The following is a 21,791-nucleotide window of genomic DNA, read 5'->3' on the forward strand; positions in this document are numbered from 1 at the left end:
GTTGTATTCGGAGTAGCTGCCGTCTGAGTCTTACACCGCACCTCGGCGTCCCAAAAAGGAAAACTCCACTCCAGCACCACCTACCTATATCTACCTAAACAAGCAAAAGCCTAACACAACAACTCACAACAAGACACCTGTATGTAACAAATACATTCCTCACACTCGATTAACTCGACTAACAACAATCAGTGGCAGAGCGGTCCAATGCGATTCCCCGCTAAGCTAAAGCAGGCATGTTAGGAATTCCCTACGGGGGCGCGAGTTCGAATCTCGCAGGTGTCTCTTCTCTCTTTTTTCCCTCTCTCTACTACACCTTTCCTTATACTTGGGTCTAGGTTGTCTTTTTTTTTGCTCCCTTTCTCATTCCTTTTTTCTGCTATTTCGGCACCTGGAGCAGAATACCGGAAAGTGTGGATTTGGTTGACCGGATGACTCGATGCCGGTTCTCGTTTCGCTGCGGACACAATATTAAAGGAACAATGCATCTTGTTATTCAATATCCTTTGAGCGGAGATCATATTATCTCTCATCACTGATTTATAACATCTGGGTGCTTTATATATATGACGGTTTCAGATGAGTAGGTAGCACTGGAACTTGGGAAGAGTTTCAGAAGCTGTCAAGCGAGATGGGAAAGTCAACAATACCTCACGGGGCTGGTACGAGAAACGCATCGCAACCGTTGATCTGCGATCATAGAATCAAGAGCGCTTGCGGTTTTGACCTAAGGTAATGATCGGAGTAAATCGAGACACAAAGCTTCATACTCAGTCTCCAGGATACTCCGATAATGCCATGGTCACGTGATCTCTCACATTGGATATTTCCACCCACCATTCGTCCCAGACCTGGTTTTTTTTTTTTTTTTTTTTTTTTTTTTTTCGAACTGGAACTCCTCATTCAACTTGAAACCTCGCCCTGCATCGTAAACCTTCATACAGCAACCCATGCGAGAATACTGACATGCAGGTGTTGACATAAAGGCAGTAGGTACCCCGCTTCGCCAGCGCTATCCCCAACTAGGGAGCCTACGAACAAACATCAACACCAACCACATTTCTTAAGATCTCAAATTTAAACACCGAAATACAAAATGTCTTCAGATACCAACACCAGCACTATCCTCCTCATCACCGGCGCCAACACCGGTCTTGGCCTCGAGACCGTAAAAGCACTCTACCAATCCAACAAAGCTACCTACACGATCCTGCTCGCGGGTCGAGATATCTCAAAGGCGAATGCAGCTGCCAAGGCTGTGGAGTCTGACTTGAAGTCCCCGAGTGGAAGTGTGATCCGGACGCTGCAGGTTGATATCGAGGATGATGAGTCGATTGAGAAGGCGGGCGAGTGGGTGAAGAGGGAGTACGGGAGGTTGGATGTGCTTATCAATAATGCTGGTATGTATGACCTCGAGATTCTCAGAATTTACAGTTTCCCCTGTCTGTATTTCTCAATCATATCACTTCCATGAGAATGTGTTATCTGGGATGTGAATTTGGAATCTTGGAATTTACAGAGAGAATTGGACATGAGAATAAAACCGACTAACACCTCCCCTCTCATAGGCGCACAATTCGACCAGATTCCCGACCTTCCCCCCCGCACCATTTGGTCCCAATCCTGGAGCGTCAACGTAGTCGGCACCCACCTCCTAACTCACACCCTCGCGCCTCTCCTCCTCTCGTCCCCCACCCCCCGCCTCCTCTTCCTTGCCTCAGGAACCTCCTCCCTTACCACAGCCGGCAACACCTCTCTCGCGGTCGACCAGTCTCCTTCAGCAGGCTGGCCCAAACAAGGATTCAACATCCCTGCTTACAGAGCGAGTAAGGCTGGCTTGAATATGGTGATGAGAGAGTGGGCGAGGTTGTTGAAGGGGGATGGAGTGAGGGTTTGGGCGGTAAGTCCGGGGTTTTTGGCGACGGGGTTGGGTGGGAAGGGGAAGGAGGATATGATGAGGGGGATGGGGGCTGGGGAGCCGGCGGTGGGGGCGGAGGTTGTGAGGGCGGTGGTGGAAGGGGAGAGGGATGGGGAGGTGGGGTGTGTGGTCAAACAGGGAGGGGTGCAGCCTTTTTGAAGGTGGTGGTGTAGTGGTTGTAGTTCAGCGTCCCGGGGGAATGAGAGAGTGTGAAATATGGAATGAGATCTGGGGCGGTTAGAAGAGGATCTGAACTTTCAATTACGATACTACTGGTCAAAAATCACATATCTTAGCACATAGCAACATATTACTGTCGTGTCTGTTGTAAGATGCTCTATCTCGTTTGCCTTTTGCACACACATAGTCTTTCTGACGGTTATTTAACGATGGCATAGTTTTGCTGGGACAAGATCACTGGGAAAATGAGAAAACAAGAATGTTAGCATATTCAATTTGACTCTTTATCTCACATATGGCCCCAGCGCTTGCTATCGTTCACAACATATCCTGATTGATGATGCTTAAGAGACGAATCAGGCGAGCGGCTCGTTGCCTAGACATTCTGTGCAATACCAGGTTGGATAGCTTCCAGATGCCGAACAAGCTGATACCAAACAGTCTCTTGCAGCGCCTTCCCATTAGAGCCAAGAACCATCGGACCAGGTCTAGATGTATTATTAGCACCACTGTATAATTTAGCAGGAGAAAGGACAAGGCGACCCACTCTGCAACTTTACAATCCGCCATATATGACCCATGAGACTCTTCGCCAGCGGCGATTCCAGCCAGTAGAGTCCTACTCCCGGCTTCGGTCGTTCGCGCAATAATCGCGTCCAGGATGGATTGAATGATACCGCCAATGTTAGGGTTTTCACGATGAAAATCCGACTTGCATGCGCCTGGTGTCATACAATTGACAATGACAGATGGAGAGACAGAATTAGAGTCTTTAGATATAATCGAGGCTAGCTCCCCAACTGCAAAGACTTCGATGAGCTTTGTAACCGCATACCTGGAAGAATTAGGTAATGTCAACATTTTCCAGCATGTGCAGAATCTGGAGAATTATCTCACCTCTCCATACCCATTTCAGATTCCTCATTATCCAAAGCCTCCAGGACATCTTCACTATGGCGTTCCGGAAATTTTGCGATGAAATGCAAGTCTGACGCGACGATAGTGAGTCTGGGTTGTATGCTGAAATCCGCTGCTGACTGCTTGGGCTTTGGCAGGAGTCCCAGCGTCAGTAGGAACGTGCCGATAACATTCGTAGTGACAGTGCTTTCGTACCCTTCTACAAGCTTACAGTACTTGGTCATGATACCAGCATTTGCGATCACAGCATTGAGGCGAGGAAGTGTACCAGCTTTGGCGCAAAAGGCTTTGATGGAATCATAAGATTGCATGTCCAAACTCCACACCTCGATGCTGGTTTCCGGTCGGTTTGTACTAGAAAGAACATTCTTCTTTGCGGCATCTCCTTTGGCCTGATTTCGGACGGCGAGGATGATAAGATTAGCATTGAGGCGGGAGAGATGACGAGCTGCTTCGAGGCCAAGACCTGTATTTGAGCCGGTGACAATCACTGTCTGGCCGGAGAAATCTTTCGTCGGCTCAGGTAAAGTAACAAATAGTTGGGAATAGAGAAATGAATTAAACCACCCCATTTTCAGGGAAACAAATGACACGGTTCGGTTTAGACGTCCTTTAAATGGTACAGCTCGATGGGGTGAAAACGGCAGGAATAAGTGAGGTGGCAGTGAGGACAGGAATGTTGAAACAAAAGCACCTCTGAATTTGAGCATTTATAGCAGGACATGAGAATCAAGAAACATGAATAGAAATATGGGAATCAAGTTTTTATCAGAATTCTAGCAGTCTGTAGCATAATGATGGTTGACGTTGCTGACCGGACGAAATCCAAATTCTTCGGACGAATTACCGGACGAACGCAGGCTGACATTCGGGCTTATGCAACGAGAGCCAAAGCGGCGCGCGACGAACAAGGGCACTTGGGAATACATATCTGAATCAAGGGCTTCCTCCGTTGAGCAGGAGCGCTAAAACCAAGAACTGTGATCTGAATACGAAAGCCTGGATGAATGACAAGAGGAGCCTCTTTCTGCAGCTGAACAGTAGAATTAGTCAGCAGCGCTAAGAAGCGAGCGATGACTTCCATCGACCATTATCTTCTTCTCAAATCAAAGCGCATCGAACTCCGTCCTCAAAAGCGGTCCATGAACCAACAGCTATTTCTGCATGACTTCCCATGACCCATGGCAATGAACGATGGCAGAGCTCTTAAAGTTCACGAGCAAATTCCGACTCAATGGACCAATTGAACCCCCACCAGGAAAAGTCACGAAACGACCCCGATTAGTGTGCAATCAATGTAAGAAAGCAAAAGTTCGATGCGATCGTGGACTACCATGTGGTTCTTGTATGAAGAGAGACGATGGAATCAGTTGCAGCTACCAGCAGCAAATAACGGCATCCGGTGGACGCAACGCCTTCGCCGAGGACAAACTACAACATCTTGAATCTCTGGTCACACAGCTGATTAAAAGCCAGACTTCAATGGCACCCAATAATCTTGAGGTACCAGTCACATCTGAGAGCTCGTCAGACAGCCATCATGTAGACCACGCTTCACGAGATTTGGTAGTTGAAACACCGGCAGCAACGGAGACCTACGTGGGGTCAACTCACTGGTCATCGATGCTGGAAGACATACATGAATTGAAAGCTGCTCTCGCCGGATCTTCAGAAATATCGGACGAACAGTTGTCTACATCGCCAGGTGCACTAGAATTGAACCAAGAGCTGATATTTGGCGTTCCTGGCGACTACTCGCTTGGTCGAATCATTTTCCAGTTTCTTCCTCCAAAGATCGAGGTCGATCGGTATCTGTCAAGGTATTTTCAAGGTGAAACATACATCGTTCCGTTTATTCATACGTACCAATTCCAGCATCAATATCGAGAATTTTGGGCAGACAAATCCAAAGTCAGTCCACTCTGGCTGTCCATGCTCTTTTCGATATGTCACATGGCATCACTTTTCGGAAGAAACACTGGTTCGCCTTACTCCCCACAAAGAATGTCCTCAAATGGAAATTATTCGTTACATACAGCCGCAGGACAGTGTCTCGTGCTGGGCCAGTATCATCGACCGCAAAAGTTCGGCGTTGAGGCGCTGGCATTGTACGGACAATGCAAAAATCTCCTAACACTAGACCCATCCCAAGAAGTGGGTACAATTCTCAGCATGATTGTTCGGATGTCTTACGGAATGGGTTACCATCGAGACCCAGACTCAGTTGGAAACTTCACCGTATTCGAAGGAGAGATGAGAAGAAGATTCTGGGCTTCAATCAAGCAAATGGACTTGATGACATGCTTTCAACTTGGCCTTCCAAGCAATGTGAATCTTGAGCATTGCGATACTAAATCGCCACGAAACTTACTCGATTCGGACTTCGACGAGGACACAATCACACTCCCAACCTCACGGTCCGAAAATGAATATTCAAAGCTGCTTTGGTTTATCGTCAAAGAGAGGCAAGCCGTCAGCTTCAGCAAAGTCTGCCAAGATGCGCTCTCATTCAAGGAGAAGTCCGAGAGCGAGATAATCGAGCTTGATGCCGACATTCGCGAGATGTATGCGTCTATTCCAAATATCCTACAAGCACGACCAATGGCAGAGTCCATCACAGATGAGCCATTTCTAATCATGACGAGGATATATCTCCACTTCATATACTTGAAGAGTCTCTGCGTTCTTCATCGCAAGTATATGGCCCGTGGAGTTGATTTCAGCACCCTGACATGCGTTGACGCTGGCATGAAATTGGTCAGGCAGTTCATAGAAATGAACGATGAGTTTGCACCAGGAGGACAGTTACATGATCAGCGGTGGATGCTAACGAATTTCACCGTGAATGATTTCCTGCTGGGAAATATGGTCCTTTCGCTTGCAGTCCACAGTTGCAAGAAGAGGGACACAGGTATGTCTCCAATCAACATGGAAACAAGAAAGGAGGTCGTGGAACTACTACAACGGTCATATTCTGTCTGTTTTGAAATCGCTCCAGTCAGCAAAGACGCTCTCCGGGTTTCACACATCATCCGTCTCACCCTGAACCGCGCCAGTGCAAAGGCTTCGGATCAAGTGGTGGATCTACCATCCCAGAAATTTCCAGGCATTTCGACAACCTCGATACTGGATAGCAGTACAGTTGATGGCGTCACCGAGCCTGCGGGTCAAACTATCTCAATACTACCTCCCTGGCAGAGCTGCATGCCCAGCGATGACGCGACCTTTGGAGCGTTTGATTACATGGACTTTAACAACAATGAGTCGGAGGGAATAGATTGGATGGCTTTGGACCAATGCTTCGGGACACAGGATATTTCGTCCTAAGGCACCTTGATTCAGCAGTCTTGAACGATTGTCACAAGTTAAGGACACGTGATTCACGGATCGCAAACCTTACCTACGTACCCCGAATCACTCTGGTACTTCGGTCTCTATCAAATCATGAGCCTCTCTCACTTTTTGGTTTATCACGAACATCTTCCAACCTGGGCGTTACTATCAATACCCAGCGTCTTACGCCCACGTGAATAGTCCAGCCAGAGGATTCGACTGAGTACCTAGCTCCACGCTACAGCAAGCTATCCCATTTAGGTTACGCTCGACTGTGCCGCCCTCAACAACCGGGAAGCTTGACATTTAACGTCACATCCCATCTTAAGCTTAAACATGTGCCGGTCAAATTAATAGCTTATAAAAGTAATTGATACCATGGCTTCAAAAACTCAAGGAAATTCACAGCCTGGAGAGTCATCAACGAGTCAACTAAACCAGCCGCCACCAGCATATGAGCTGTTTGATGAAACGACTGCTACTTTGAGCATCATTCAGGATGGCTTCAATACCCAGACTCATGTGAGAAGTAAGTAGTCAATAACGCGGCCTTATGTGGTGGCAAGCACGTCGATGAGCTATGGGCTAAATCGACCTTGTAGATGACGGAAGAGTTGACATAAGCATTGATGAGTCCGACTCACAGCTCACCAAACAAATCGAGGCACTGCATCTAGCTGCCCACCAACAGACTGACGCCCCATCAATACCATCAGAACCAGCACCAGAGTGCACCGAGAAGAGACCAGCAGAGCGTCCACCTCCACTCAATGTAGTGATCCATGTCGTCGGCTCTCGTGGCGATGTTCAGCCCTTCGTCGCCCTTGGGCGAGTACTGAAAAACAGCTACGGCCATCGAATCCGTCTAGCTACTCATGGAACCTTTAAAAAGTTCGTGGAAGAGAACGGCCTCGAATTCTTCGAAATCGGTGGTGACCCAGCGGAGCTAATGGCTTTCATGGTCAAAAATCCAGGACTCATTCCTGGCGTGAAGTCCCTCAAAGCTGGCGACGTAGGCAAGCGACGGAAAGGCATGGCCGAGATCTTGCAGGGCTGCTGGAGGTCGTGCGCCGATGCGAATGAGGTCAAGCAAGATGATGGGCAAGCGCAGAGTTCAAGTGCATTGAAAGTCAGACCGTTCATTGCAAACGCCATCATAGCGAACCCGCCAAGCTTTGCTCATATCCACTGTGCCCAAAAATTGGGAATACCTCTGCACTTGATGTTTACGTGAGTAGGATATCCAAATCTTGCCCATCTGATTCTAACACTTGTCCTGGAAGCATGCCCTGGTCTCCAACGCATGACTTCCCACATCCGATTGCGAACATCAAATCTTCTAATGCTAGTGGGAGTATGACAAACGAGATGTCATACACACTCGTCGACATGATGACTTGGCAAGGACTTGGAGACATCATAAACAAATTCAGAAAAGAGACACTCGATCTTGGAATTATCACTCAGGCGTCTGCTGTCAGCATGCTTCATCGTTTGAGAATACCGTACACTTATTGCTGGTATAAATGCCTCTCGCATAATCAAGCACAATAAAAAGTTAACATTGCTCGCAGGTCACCAGCGCTGATCCCCAAACCAAAAGATTGGGGCTCTCATATAGACATATCAGGCTTTTATTTTCTCTCGCTTGCATCAAATTATGGACCAGATCCAGATCTAGCCGCCTTCCTAGAAGCCGGCCCTCCACCAGTATACATCGGATTCGGATCCATTGTCGTCGATGATCCTAATGCTATGACTGAATTGATCTTCGAAGCTGTTCGGAAGACAGGACAACGTGCCCTGGTATCGAAAGGATGGGGTGGCTTCGGTGGAGATGAGCTGAACAAGCCCGACGGTGTATTCATGCTGGGTAACTGTCCCCACGACTGGCTTTTCCAACGAGTCTCTTGTGTGGTTCATCACGGTGGAGCTGGTACTACCGCAGCAGGAATTGCTCTCGGTCGCCCAACGGTCATAGTGCCTTTCTTCGGGGACCAGCCTTTTTGGGGCGCCATGGTAGAGCGTGCTGGCGCTGGTCCCGCGCCGATACCTTTCAAAGACCTGACAGCAGATACTCTCACAGCTGGTATTCTCGAGGCTCTCAAGCCAGAAACACTCGAGCGTGCAAAAGAGCTTGGGGATCGCATTCGAGAAGAAAAGGGGAGTGAAGCGGGAGCAGCGAGCTTTCACGCACAGATGGATGTTGCTAACTTGCGATGCACCATGACGCCAAGTCGAGTCGCCGTCTGGCAGGTCAAAACCAAAGGGAAAACGAGCAATATCAAGCTCAGCGCATTCGCAGCAACTGTACTGGGAGATGAAGGCTTGATAGACGTTAACCAGCTGAAACTGTACCGACCATGCGAATATGCAGTTGAAGAGCACACCGTCATCGCAAACCTAAGTGGAGCCAATCCCGTCATGGGAACCCTCGGCTCCATCGCCTCAGGCGTCCTCCACATCCCCGTCGACATCGCAAAAGCCTGGGGTGGACTCGTCTACGAGCCCTACAAAGGCGCGAAAGCCAACGGCTGGAAAGGCTTCGGAAAAGGAATCGGCAAAGGCCTAGGTGGTTGGTTCCTCCGCTCACGAGGCTTGACCATCGGTGGTAAGCATTATGGCCTTCGTGCTGTATTCGAAGCCATCAAAAAGCGCATGGGCTCTGATACCCTGAGCTTCATCCTCGCGGCGCATTTCACGCAAGGGTATGAAGAGGCGAGCGCTGCGACGGAGGAGGAGAGACAAGCTATTCTGATGAAGTGGAGGGAGATGAAGCCGGATTTGAAGAAGGAGGTCACGGCAACGAGTACGAATGCGAGTGTCTCGAGCTCGAGTTCTATATTGACGCCTACGAGCTCGGGAACTTCGAGAAGTCCATCGACTACCACGGCAGGTCAGAGTAGTGGTGTTACGGGCAATGGGGATGGTTCTCCTCTGCCTCCAAACAATAGTGCAAGATGAAGTGAGAAGTTCATCGATCTCTACAGTCCCATGCAAATTATCAGGATAATTTATGCATCAGCTCGCTCGCTGACTACCTCCTCCAAATCGTATCAATGTGAAAAATTAATCTTTCCGGTGCAGATGAGCTTGAGCCAAAACTTGACTTCGAACCCTAGCAGCTTAGCGACGGGGCCCCCTTATTGCGCTCGGCTAAATCAGTTGTGGACTATGGACTAGGCGTTGGAATAAACAATGAAATTTAGGTAGCTCATGGTCCAGAGAAGATTCCATTCGTTGTTTTGGAAGATCTCGAGTCCCCATACTCTCGATTCACGACCTTTGCTGACGAACGTCAATGATACGCGTACTGTATTCGACAATGAGCGATGACCATGACCTCAGTCAGCCGGTGTCGAATTATTGCTTCTCGGCTCAATAATCAAGAGCATCGTGAATTTTTTTGGTTCAAAACACAATTACCATACCAATTCCAAATCCAAGTAAGATGACGCAAACCGGCGCTCAATTGATGTCCTCTTTTGGGAAGAAACGGCATTGTCTGTATGCATCCTAAGCAATTGTGCAACACGCAGCCGTCGAAATTCGCTTGACGGAACGTGACATCCATGGCTGTGCAAACACAGCCCGTCAAAAAATTTGTCTCCGTGCTGTGCTGTTATCGGAGACATTATTTGGTACTGTAAGCTCGAACCATCGACTCCGCGAATAAGCGCTACCAAACAAATGCAAGGAAGGGAATGAAATGTCAAAGATTGGCCAATAACTTAATGCGTGTAGGTATGCAGGTCGGGTTCGGATTCGGATATTAACTTATGGAGAAGAATGCCGAGAGTTGGAATATGAGTCACAGACACAGGGCAGCCAAGCCTCTGTCCTCCTCTGTCCTGTCCCGTCGCTGCATTCCACCAGTCGAGTTCCAGTTCGAGTCTCACCCGCCGGGACCAGCGACCCGCATACCTTATGGATCAATTGCGCTAGGATCCACCCATGCCCGCTTACAAGCCTCAATGCCCCTCCAAACCTCACGCCGGCCAGACATAAAACATCGACTTTCCCGCACATCACATCACTCCTCTTCTCTTCTTCTTTTTTCTTTTCTCTCCAACAGTCGAACATTTCGACATCATCTCTGCAATCAAATTTGCAGACGACACCCTTTCCTCCTCGTAACGAGCGGATCCCCAACGGGTCTACCTAGGCCCGTCCTAACCCTATTTCATCATGGTGGGAGCAACAGCAACAACCGTCACCAACCCACGAGAAGCCCAGGGACCCTTCTTCCAACCACACCAACTCTTCATCGAATACAAACCTCCTTGGAACAGCACAACGGTCTAATTCACATTTCCTTCGTCATCAAAATCATTTGCAACAAAATCAATTCCAGCCGCAATTTCAATTCGACTCTTCTGCCTCCTCTCAGCCACAACATCAATTCGCCTGGCCAGAGCTAGAACCGAGCGAATTCTTCTCACCGGCATCATTACTCTCTCTCCCGAGCGATATTTCCTTCATCCAGGACTGTCTATTCATACCAGACCAGTCACAAAATCAGGACTTTGGTCTTAGCCCATCATCATTATTTGCCGGAACCGGAACAGAAACAGCAACAGCAATATCGGAGTTTTCAGGCGCCGGCGCAGGTGGTGCAGGTAGTAGTTCATCACTTTTGGATCCTGTTGGCAATTTCTGGGATCAGCTGTCCGCTGGAGAAAATAACAACGACATGACGACCACCACCACGCTTGCCCAGTTCAATCACCTTCCCGGCCGGGGGGAGACTCACTCACACTCGCTAATCGACGTGTCTTTATATATGGGCAGTGGTGGTACGCATGATTCGATTCCAGTCGGGACGGACCTGGGAATGCCGCATACTACAGCATTCAATCACACTCACGGCCATCACAACCAGGCAGGGCTGTCAACTTCGAACTCGCAATCGCAAACTCTTTCTTCTGCTTCCACATCTTCGACGGGTGGGCTTTCCCCAGAGATGTATTCGCTTTCAAGCACTTACCACCATCATCATCCTGATCTGATGAACACCTCAACCCTCTCAGACACTTCCTCAGACACCAGTTTCAACCCCGGTCTCTTCACTGATCACCAAAACCGTCCACAACATCTCACCCCAAACAACAACAACAACCCCTCCCCTATCTCCTCCCACACTACCCACTCCTCAAACTCACCTCCCAAATCCAAATCCCCAGCACCAACACCAACACCAGCAACTAAACGCCACCAGCACACCTCCCCCAAACCAACTTCAACATCACCATCTGAATCCTCCCTCCTCCACACCACCACCACCAGCAAAGATTCCAAGATCCAAAAACGCACACTCAACACCCTCGCCGCTAGGCGTTACCGCCAAAAGCGCGTCGATCAGGTGTCTTCGCTGGAGACGTCGCTGAAGGAGACGCAGGATGAGAGGGATGAGTTGAAATTGAAGGTTGCGAGGTTGGAGGCTGAGGTGGAGGTTTTGAGGGGTTTGGTTGGTAGGAAGTAGGAAGTAGGTTGGTGGGGAAAGTGGGTGAGAGCGAGGGTGTTAGTTAGTTTGTTTGTTTGTTTGTGGGAAGGGAGATTGAGAAACAAGGAGAAGAGGGAGGAGGTGAGGAATCAGACGATGTTAGGGGTCCGTAGATAGAGATAGTTGGATAACGAAAAAGAAAATGGATTACTATATACCTGAATTTATCCTTTTCTTTCTTTCTTTCTCCCTCCCGGAGAAGGAGAAAAATCTTGTTCCCTCAAATCTGCCAAAAAAAAAAAGGATCGTAATACTCATCGTCCTCGGCGATGGCTGTGATTTGTAGAGACTTGCGACCTTGCGCCTTTTCGTTCGCGGGGTTCTTGTTTACATTTTCTGGATCTGGGTCTGGATCTGGGGGTGAATGGATTGGACTGTGATAGAATTGTATGTTGATTGATATTTCTCGTCAAAAGTCTGACTTTTATTCTTTGACGGGTTTTCCGGGTTTATATATATACCTAGACGGACACGCCTTGAACTAAGTTTCTCGTGAATAAATAGATAGATATGAAAATGCTCTACTCATTTTTCATGTAGATCGAAGAAAGGATGATTGTTTCTGAATTCACCATGAGTCGATAGACTGCGATGCCTGTGATGAAGTACGGCACGAGACGGTATGATATGATATGATATGATATGATACCGTTCTATACACCAGCCTCGTCTGCATGTCTCTCTCTTCCCGATTCTCCACTCTTTCATCACCTTCAACCTAACGCCTGCCTCCGCTTTGTTTGGTTTCATCCATCTATCACATCGCTTCCATCGCATTCCATTTCTCCTCTAGTTGTTTACTCGTTTCCTGCTCTAATAACCTAATCACCCCATCTCACCTACCTAACATTTCATCCCCCCCCCCCCCCCCCCCCCCCCCCCCCCCCCCCCTTTCTCCAGCTGATTAAGGTTAATTCTTCCCAATCTCGATCTCAACCCCAATTCCAGACATTCCAATCCAATACCAATCCCAATCCTGATTCCTAGAACCATATCTTACCTTAGCTTACCTAGGTCCAGCTCCATACAGTACAGAAAATTTACCTACTCTGCATCACTACTGGCTGTCCGCCGTCCCTGTATCTCGAAAGGTAAGGTATGGATACCTAGGTATGGGAGGATAGATAAATGACGCTAATGCAATGCAATGCAAGTAATACGACCGGGGCACAGCAGGGCAGAGCGCGCCAATTGACCTTTCTTGACTTTTCTTGGAGTGAGTGAGTGAGTGAGTGAGTGAGGTGGAGGTGAGGTGAGTGAAAATGACTCATTCTCGCTCATCCTCGCTCATCCGCTGTCACCCGCTTGTTGCCGAGTCTTGGCTTGCTTGGCCGCCAGGCCGCTTAATGGGAGCTCGCTTAAGGTACCCGCACCGCAGCGCCTGCATTATTTGTCCCCTCAGAGGATTTGGGGAATGAAAGGCAGAAAGGGAAAATGTGGGGTGGGAGGAGATGGGAGAAGAGGGAGGGGAGGAGAGGAGTGGGAAGCGAGGTTGGTGTTGGTGTTGACGTTGATGTTGACGCAATGCATGGTTTGGGTAAGCGGCGGCATGGCATGGTGGAGGGATGTATGCTTGGTGACATTTTGAGAGGGGTTTGTTTGTGTTTAAATGAATTCTTTTTTCTCTGGGTAACAAGACAAGGCCATTGGGGTGTGACGCAATCAAGTGCACAGATTTGTAAATGGCTTATTGCTTGATCTATCTCATAGCTCGTATATATTCTTCTCAACTTATCTCATCTCTTTATTATACTATTGTACATCGTTTCGGACCGCTGCGACCTTTTACGAGTTCTTGCTTTTTTATTGAGATACAAGAAGAAAATACAACAACGCTCTCATCAACCTCGATCCGGTTTCCACATTTTTTGGAATAACATGACTTCCGAAAACCAAGATCCAAGATCCAAGATTCAACTTTTAATAATTTAGTTGATGAATGCAAAGAAGGGACTGCTAAATGTGTATCTATTTCAACATGGATAGAAATACTGTCTCTAGTCTCAAATTGTGCTCCGCTTGATTGGGGGAGACCAGGCAAGGCAGGGAGGGCGAGTCAATGTAGGTCGATGGAAAAGTTGATCATCCTCCTACTTTCCCCCTCTGCTTCCCCTCGCATACTTTCTACGAAAAGATAGAGACGCGCTTAGATTCTGTAAGAGGGTGTAAAAATAGTTGCTACTGTATGCCTACGAAGAGTTGGACGTATTGTTGTGTTCTTTTCTTTCCGATAAACTTAGATGGTAGCCAAGTCAGAATGATGCGTATCGACTCATGCACAGTCATAGTCTGCACATCTCATCCCCATCTTTACCTCCGTTTCTGTCTACTTCCGCCTGTTACTTTCACTATCTCATTCGCGTTTCTCAGATTTCACGTTGCTATCACAAATGTCAAGTGTTAGAAGTTGACACTCCAGTAACTCCACCCCTAAGGGGGGTTTCGGGCAATCACCGTCGATGAGTTGTCTGGAATTCTAGGACTAAATAAAATGTGGATAGTGGAGACAGTAACATGGCATTATTTTACAGAACACTTTAATATTGTATAGAACTTAAGGTAGGCAGGAGGTTGGAGCTTAAGTTCAAAGATCTCAAGCCTTAGCCAGCTGGTTTCACGCAAAATACGAAGCACAGGAGGGAGGGCTATGCATGTGAAATAATGTTAGAGTGGAAGATAGGAGAAAGGGAAGGGGGAAAGAGGGAGGGAGAAGAAAAGGGAGAGGGGAAAGGAAGAAGATGGTTTAGCACTAGTGCAATTTGATCAAACCAGAGAACGTGCCTTTGAAAATTGCAGACAGTTATCTAAACCACAGATAGAAAGCATGTAAAAGAAAGACCCGATTCCATACAGTCTCTGCAGAAGTTGCAGTTTGTGTCCGTAGGAAAACCCCCGTAGGGAAATCAGTTGTTAATTCTGACTTCCCATCCTGGTTCCGATTTATCGGTTAGAGTGAGCCTAACCTCACCCTTCCGTTACAGATTCGGCTTTCTAACATAGAATCAGAATGAGGCGGATCGACTCATAGACTGTGAGCTTTTCCAAAGCTGACCCCGATCCATGCCCTCTTGTCTTTTTCACTTGCCCGTTTCTAGTCATGTAGTATCATCATGATCCTCGACCGTCGAGATTCGAAACATTATTCCCACGTAACGTCCCCCTGTTCCTCAAAGTAACTGCTGTCTCCGCATTCCAGATCCAACTTGTTTCACTCGCTAGTATCTCTGAATAATCTGCCCAGAGTTTTGACGCGGTTGGTCTGGTCTGGTCAGAGGCAGGGCGTTGATCTAGAATTTTGATCCTTAGGATTCTGGAATGCACGTGTGAGAATATTAGCCAGTTTTCTTCTACGAAGCAGGAAGGTAATCGAAAAGAGGAAGAGGAGGAGGGTAACGCTTCAGACGATGTCGGTTATGTAGATAAAATTTGAATCACAGTACATTTCCTTGTTCAAGAGAAATATAGGGTTCAGATCGGCAAAATATTTTGTGTAATCATTGCGCTCGCTTGGTTGATTGATCACAACTTGCTGTGATGGCTGTTGCTGTTGAAAGGGAAAAGATTTGTGAACTTACCTGAGCAGACATGTTTTCACCTGCTTCTCTCGAGCTTCGACTTGAATGGGGATTTGTGATTGTTCTGATTTCGATATTCTTTTCTATGCTGCAATCCTCTGGTATATACAGTATCCCAACCCAGAGAAGACTCATCTAGACTCATTCTCCGTACAAATCAGCCAAGAATGAAGTCACCATGGATCGATATGATACGATATGCCAACTGCGTCCAGCACCAAATTCTACTTTCCCCTCTCCGTACTCCGTCTCTCTTAGCCCTTCGTACAAGCTTGGCCCATCAGATCAAGGCAAATATCGATATCCATCACACTGATTCACAGGAATACGACGTATGTCCGTACTAGCTAGAGCCTCACCCGCCTCCTCATACTCTTGTGATCCTCCTTCCTCAAATTTCGCATGCAAACAAGCAGGCACCTCCCGCATCTAGAATCGCTATCAACAAAAGTACCTCGGTGTCCTAGAATTCGAACCACATCCACATCTTCAAATTCAAGTTTAAATTCACTTTTGAGATCTAGAGATCCACTTTCATCCTTAAGCCCGTGGCTTTAAGGAATTTTTCCAGAGACCAGAGCACTGCACTTTCTCTATTGAGTCGACTAACGATGGAACAGTGGTGCTTTTCCACTTTAAAGGTTTCAGTTCTCCTGTTATCTTTGCCCTTCCCTGGTTGTGAATAGCTTCCACTGCAAGCATCTCCCCATCACAACGGACCAACTCTCAGTAACAACAATCGGAGCGAACCCTACTTTACCGCGCAGACCCTGCATATGGACCAAGAATCGTAATCTAGACAAGTGGAGTGAAGTAACGCGACGCGAAGGCGCTAAGGACGGAGTTCCGCCATTTGTTTGGAATTCATGTTGACGTAGGCATTTCAAGTGAAAGAAGGTGGAGAGGCATAGATGGTCTGGAAGACTCGAAAGGTACTGCTGTGCCATCTTCTTTTCGAGTCTTGTCTAGACTGATCTGGTGGCCGGCAGGAAGAAGTCATGGCTGAATAAATGAATAAATGAATAAATGCAACATCGGCCTGGTCATGCGAAACATCAACACCCAGCTCTTCTTTCTACCACTGATTTTTACATTTTGTGTGTGTCCTTTCAGTCGTATGGCGAAGAGCGGGTAGCGTGAATGGAAATGTAAGAGCTGATCAATCAAGTACACTACTTCCTCATTCTCCTATTGTCTCTTCCGCTCCTCTCATGGTTTTAATACATACCTTCTATAATGGAAAACACTTCCTCGTATAATTTGAGGTATGATAGTCCTCAATCAACATCTCTTGATTTTTGCACTCTACCCTTTCTAAGTATTAGAATCTTATCGTAATCTTCAACCATCGAGACACGCAATATCACTCCCTCAAATATACCGCCCTCCGTTTCTCAAAGTAATTGTTCTCTGCGCAATCTCAATCCTCACGCTACTCTCTCCAACTTCCTTTCCTCTCCCCTCTTTCTCGACCAAAGCACCAAATCTCAGCTTCGACTTCCTCACTTTCTCACCTCTTGAGGTCCCACGGGGAGGCACCCAGCCCATATCATGTCTCAACCGATCCAATCACATACTCCCCGTTGTTACTACAATCGCCGAGAAAGTCACAGAGTGTATCATACCGATGCGGGAGGAAGAATATACAGTTACCGAAATATACACGAGCATGAATAGGAGGGTAATACCATAATAGGAGAGAAGAAGATAGCCAGTAAGCTCTGCTTGCTCTTGCTGTCATTTGCAAGAGAATATATCTGGTTCTGATTCCAAGTCCTCCTCCTAGCATCGCAAGTCCATACCATGAGCTACGTATGCTCATGGACTCGTTTTCGAACTAGATGAGAAGAAGAGGTAGAGGATGTCTCAGGAATGTACTGGGCGAACGAAGCTGTCATTGATCCGTTTTTGAAAAACCAACTATGGAAGCGTTTTGAATCTGAATTTGGAAATAGCATGTAAGCAGTTTCAAATGTTTGTGTAACGCTGATTAAACCCGTGACAAAGCGCTGCAGGCTCCAATCCTCAGCGAAAGGCTGCACTCGCATACAGAGCTTCAACCTGGGACGATAATTCACACCAGTCGCCACACATTCAGGATATTTGGAAGAAAGTAGTTATTGGCATTATGAATACCAGGAGCTGAAAACAGCTTTGATATGCTATTCAATCGTTGATAAACACTCGCCCTCCGGCCTCGGAATCGGGTCAGGCTACGTACCATTCACCAGCCAGCACAGCCGGCCACTCTACCTCTGCACAGAGAGGCCATGTTACAGTCTTAGGATACTTTTGATACACTGGATCAGACCCTGAAAACCCGAAAAAATGTCTTACAATCTCACTCAAGTGCGGGATCGAAGTGCTGCAGGCAGCGGACCAAAGTCTATCAGTCTCTCCTCAGCCACAATCGAAACTCGACTGTCAGGAAGTACTATCCGCATCAGCGTAGACCCCAGTATTGGAAGTTCCGGAAGTCGTGTGTTTTCTGTGATATCATCTTCTCTTGAAGGAGTCTTCGGGGACAGAATACCCAGGTCCACTACCTTCTCGCAAGACGGGAAAGTGGTTATAACTCATCACGAAAGACGAAGGCATGACCTCAGTCGGAACTTCTCTGAATCGTCCTGGGCTGCTGCAGGGTTTCAACAGGTATGTAATATAATTTATGGATCCAGGAGGGACATGTTTAACACACATAGAATCAGCCCAAAGAAAGGATTGAAAGAATAGATAGAGCGCGTGGCTCATCCTCTATTCACAGTATAATTAAATACCGTCGCTATAATTCGGTTACAGGAGAGAGGTATGCTGGACTTACCGAGATTACGACGCATACTGGGTTGAAAGCTGGCAGTGCAATCCAACGACCAACAAAAGTTGATACCCAGGTTGTAGCAGCAACCCAAATAACCCAACCACACGAGCATGAGGATTCCGGTAAACTGTCTATAGAAACACGAGGTGAAGGGCTGGAAAACGAGACTAGAGGATCCCGAATAGTTCGGTTAGATGCTATTCCAGAAGAAGACCACGGGCTACCTGTTTTGTTACGATCTGGTCCATCTTCCGCAGCTCATTCTATGCCTTGGTCTGATTCGGGAAGTGAAACAAGAGCAAGAGCAAGAGCAAAGAACTCCAAACTCGCTACTACAGATACCATTTCCACGTCTCTCGGTAGCAACATAGCCTCCAGATCAGAACCGCGTCCACGGAGACATTCCCTGTAACTTTGTTGTAGCCTGGAAAGACGACGAACTCGTCATGACGGAGATATCTCTGGAATGACAGAGTATGATTCCACAGAAAAATCTTGCCACCAACCAGGGTGGTTTGCTGTCTCGACTTACTCAACGAATATGAGGATAGAACCTGGGAATATGGTCTGGAAATGTGTATGTCTTTCGTCGATCAGTTAATTTTCACTGCCGATCATCTAATGTATACCACAGCGACTACTCTCCTGCTTTCCATCGATACCCATGCGCTGGGTGATCAACAGGGAGGCCACTTTGTCCTTGTCTTGCATAGACATTCTCTCGATACGTACCATTCGGAACTTCGTAGTCATCCCAGAACAAACCTCTTTTTCTCAATTCTGGTAATAACAGCTCTATCACATCATTGAAAGAGCCAGGCGTGATTGCATATGCCTTTTCGGAGGATCAGCAGAAAATCAGACAACCTTGGTAGAAGGACTTACGATATTGAAGCCATCGACATCGCCTTCTTCAACCCAGTTCTCAAACACATCCGCAACCTGCTCGGGAGTTCCAACAACAGTCGCTCCCAAGCCACCTACCATCAAGTGTCTCGCAACAGTATGCTTTGTCCATTTCGCAACACCTGGGCTAGCTTTGGACCATCCTTCGACTGCAGACCTGGATAAATATCAATACAAGATATCTGAGGGAAAAAACGTCAATACCTCACCTAATCGCATTACTCTCAACATGTCTCAACTCCTCATCATCCCCATACTTGGCAAGATCAATGCCCGTCCACCCACCAAAAAGTGCAAACGCCCCATCTTCACTCCCATAACTGAGATACTCCTCATACTTCGCCTTCGCCTCCTCTTCCGTCTTCCCCAGCACTGGACACATCATAGCCAAGAACTTGACACTAGCCTCATCCCTTCCAAACTCCTTCGCCTGGGCTCGAATATCCTTGATACTCTTCGCTACGACAGAGGGACTGTGACCGGCAACGAAAATAGCCTCCGCATTCTTGGCTGCGAAACGTTTCCCTGATGAGGAGGTACCAGCTTGCATGAGGAGTGGAGTACGTTGAGGACTTGGTTGACAGATGTGCGGGCCGGGAACGTTGTAGTATTTTCCGACGTGGTTGATTTGGCGTACGCGGCTGGGGTCGGTGTACACTCCTTTTTTGATATCTCGGACTACTGCATCGTCACGCCAAGATGATTCGAAGAGCTTGTACATGACTTCGAGATACTCGTCTGCTATTTTGTAGCGCTCGTCATGCTAAGTTTGAGAGTAAATTTTCTGAATCGTCGGGGTGACGGTCATGGGGCACTTACGTCTGGCTGTGTGGTGTGGCCCAAATTTCTCGCTGCCGAGTCAAGGTATCCAGTCACGATCTGGACTTGTCAGTACACATCGCATAACAATCAGCTATTGGAACCTCACGTTCCAACCAAGCCTCCCTTTAGTTAAGTGATCAATAGTCGAAAGTCTCCTCGCTAAATGGTAAGGCTGCTCATAAGTCGTCGCAACGGTAACCCCAAACCCCAGACTCTTCGTCACAGCAGCCATCGCAGGAACAACTGCTAGTGGTTCATTTACCGGCCACTGAGCAGCGGAAGTGATTGCCGGGTCCAAGTTTTGTGGACCTTTGTAGACATCATAGCCTCCTAAACACTGTTACGAAGAGGTTCATGATATCAGAGGAGGCGCGCAGCATACCAAGGACATCTGCAATGAACATGCCGTGGAACTTTGCTTTCTCCAACGTTTGTGCTAGATCAGTCCAGTATTCAAGGTCATTGAACCTGTGAGACTGATCGTCTGGATGTCGCCAGAGACCTGGAGATTGGTGTCCACTGCCTGCGTTCTGTTAAAATTGATCGGTCTTTCGGATACAGAGTGGTGACTTACACATCTCTACAAATGCATTGAGAATTAATTGTCTCTTCTTCTTCTCTCCATTCCCAGTCTTCACTCTTTTGCTCCTTATGTTACCATTTTCCAGATCAGGTGGATCGTGGACACCATTGGGAGGCATCGTGATTGATGGGGGCCGGCGTTTTTGGGTGTCCGAATTCGGGGTTTGTCACTGATAATATACTCTCGGTGTATGATAAGTACAGTAGTAAATAAAATGTGGGACAATTATATCCCAGCCTCTTTGTCGATGACGCAAATCAAACTCCTACAAGGTTTGTTGCGTGAAGAACTACTTGGATGGCGTGCGATGACGCTAAAGTGATTAACCCCTGGTTGTTGTGATTGGTGGATGCCGCTAAGCGAGATCCTGAAGTCAACTTCGCTGCACTTTATCATAGATACCAGCTGCGGATAGGAGACTAGTTTCCTTTAAATTGAATGTAATAATGTACCAAATTTTTAATGGACAAAGACGTCAGCATGTTTGATCCTCGAGCTGACTCGCAGTTTTCACTCAAGTAATCAAATCGAAGCTTGTTTTGGTGGAAGCGAGCCCCAGAGGTGGTGTGGAGAAACATCGCAAGACCCACCATTCATTGATCCGAGCTAGGGAGATATACATCCATACACATGTAAAGGCTTATCTAAGTTCATATACCCTTGTAAGATACCTCATTCTCTAACTTTGACATTTCCACGTGGTCAGGATCAAGCACAGGTCTCGAACTCGGCAGCTGCTTGAGGCTTTTCATAGCGTGGAAATCTGTGTCGCACGTCACATCTGGCGGAAGCACGAAATATCTGGAAGAAAGAACTGGAATTATACCCCCACTCTCCCCCATATATTGGGGAAGTACCGAGACATTGGGATCTGGGTATTTTCCATGAAGGATATCACTTCTCATCTGGCCAGAATCTCTCGTTCGAATTCTCACAACTCGAAAAGACAAGAGTTTTCAGTCATGGAACTATATAGTAAACGCGATACGTCTACGGGAATTACGCCGCCGTTACCACAAGCCGGAGGTTATGTCGTGGTAGTGGTCATTGGACTGATCTTTGCTTTTGGTGAGTTTTGGATCTCGTCAAACATCTGAGTTTGGTCGGCACTGACGCTTCCAAACAGCAATGGTTTTCGTGACTAAGATTCTTAAGAAGACTACTGGAGAGGATAACACAAAGACAGAAATGTAACAATTTACGGATCTTCTTACAGTTTAATTCTAATCTCTCCA

General features: G+C 47.3%; 7 protein-coding genes across 7 annotated transcripts; 5 read left to right on the top strand and 2 right to left on the bottom strand.

Moving 5' to 3' along the window:
• Positions 1-114: 114 nt before the first annotated feature.
• Positions 115-2,366, top strand: ONS95_004547 (uncharacterized protein). Its single transcript, XM_058497912.1, has 2 exons — positions 115-1,400; positions 1,569-2,366. The coding sequence occupies exons 1-2, from the start codon at positions 1,097-1,099 to the stop codon at positions 2,075-2,077; spliced, it is 813 nt and encodes a 270-aa protein (XP_058352642.1). The 5' UTR covers positions 115-1,096; the 3' UTR covers positions 2,078-2,366.
• Positions 2,013-4,011, bottom strand: ONS95_004548 (uncharacterized protein). The gene is made up of 3 exons (XM_058497913.1): positions 2,996-4,011; positions 2,646-2,933; positions 2,013-2,586 (listed from the first exon to the last, which is right to left on the bottom strand). Exons 1-3 carry the CDS (start codon positions 3,724-3,726, stop codon positions 2,475-2,477), a joined length of 1,131 nt encoding a protein of 376 aa, XP_058352643.1. The 5' UTR covers positions 3,727-4,011; the 3' UTR covers positions 2,013-2,474.
• A 199-nt stretch (positions 4,012-4,210) lies between these two features.
• On the top strand, positions 4,211-6,343 carry ONS95_004549 (uncharacterized protein; the record flags this gene model as incomplete). The annotated part of the gene is made up of 1 exon (XM_058497914.1): positions 4,211-6,343. One exon carries the CDS (start codon positions 4,211-4,213, stop codon positions 6,341-6,343), a length of 2,133 nt encoding a protein of 710 aa, XP_058352644.1.
• A 384-nt stretch (positions 6,344-6,727) lies between these two features.
• ONS95_004550 (uncharacterized protein) lies at positions 6,728-9,313 on the top strand (the record flags this gene model as incomplete). Its single annotated transcript, XM_058497915.1, has 4 exons — positions 6,728-6,878; positions 6,952-7,579; positions 7,633-7,869; positions 7,924-9,313. 4 exons carry the CDS (start codon positions 6,728-6,730, stop codon positions 9,311-9,313), a joined length of 2,406 nt encoding a protein of 801 aa, XP_058352645.1.
• Positions 9,314-11,042: 1,729 nt separating this feature from the next.
• ONS95_004551 (uncharacterized protein) lies at positions 11,043-11,831 on the top strand (the record flags this gene model as incomplete). The annotated part of the gene is made up of 1 exon (XM_058497916.1): positions 11,043-11,831. The coding sequence occupies one exon, from the start codon at positions 11,043-11,045 to the stop codon at positions 11,829-11,831; it is 789 nt and encodes a 262-aa protein (XP_058352646.1).
• A 5,663-nt stretch (positions 11,832-17,494) lies between these two features.
• Positions 17,495-19,331, top strand: ONS95_004552 (uncharacterized protein). The gene is made up of 3 exons (XM_058497917.1): positions 17,495-18,079; positions 18,130-18,822; positions 18,880-19,331. Exons 1-2 carry the CDS (start codon positions 17,756-17,758, stop codon positions 18,655-18,657), a joined length of 852 nt encoding a protein of 283 aa, XP_058352647.1. The 5' UTR covers positions 17,495-17,755; the 3' UTR covers positions 18,658-18,822; positions 18,880-19,331.
• On the bottom strand, positions 18,883-20,674 carry ONS95_004553 (uncharacterized protein; the record flags this gene model as incomplete). Its single annotated transcript, XM_058497918.1, has 7 exons — positions 18,883-19,080; positions 19,131-19,308; positions 19,361-19,914; positions 19,971-20,030; positions 20,080-20,303; positions 20,356-20,496; positions 20,548-20,674. The coding sequence occupies 7 exons, from the start codon at positions 20,672-20,674 to the stop codon at positions 18,883-18,885; spliced, it is 1,482 nt and encodes a 493-aa protein (XP_058352648.1).
• Between the last annotated feature and the right edge of the window lie 1,117 nt (positions 20,675-21,791).

This window comes from Cadophora gregata (genome assembly GCF_030347475.1).
Source record: "Cadophora gregata isolate MNR1 chromosome Unknown scaffold_14, whole genome shotgun sequence".
Taxonomy (NCBI): domain Eukaryota; kingdom Fungi; phylum Ascomycota; class Leotiomycetes; order Helotiales; family Ploettnerulaceae; genus Cadophora; species Cadophora gregata.

Coding starts and splice junctions, on each gene's coding strand:
- ONS95_004548 (XM_058497913.1), bottom strand. CDS start 3,726: ATGCTCAAATTCAGAGGTGCTTTTGTTTCAACATTCCTGTCCTCACTG. Junction 2,934..2,995: donor TCTGAAATGGGTATGGAGAG/GTGAGATAATTC, acceptor TAATTCTTCCAG/GTATGCGGTTACAAAGCTCA. Junction 2,587..2,645: donor GCGGATTGTAAAGTTGCAGA/GTGGGTCGCCTT, acceptor TAATACATCTAG/ACCTGGTCCGATGGTTCTTG.
- ONS95_004552 (XM_058497917.1), top strand. CDS start 17,756: ATGTCTTACAATCTCACTCAAGTGCGGGATCGAAGTGCTGCAGGCAGC. Junction 18,080..18,129: donor CTGCTGCAGGGTTTCAACAG/GTATGTAATATA, acceptor TAACACACATAG/AATCAGCCCAAAGAAAGGAT.
- ONS95_004547 (XM_058497912.1), top strand. CDS start 1,097: ATGTCTTCAGATACCAACACCAGCACTATCCTCCTCATCACCGGCGCC. Junction 1,401..1,568: donor TGTGCTTATCAATAATGCTG/GTATGTATGACC, acceptor CCCCTCTCATAG/GCGCACAATTCGACCAGATT.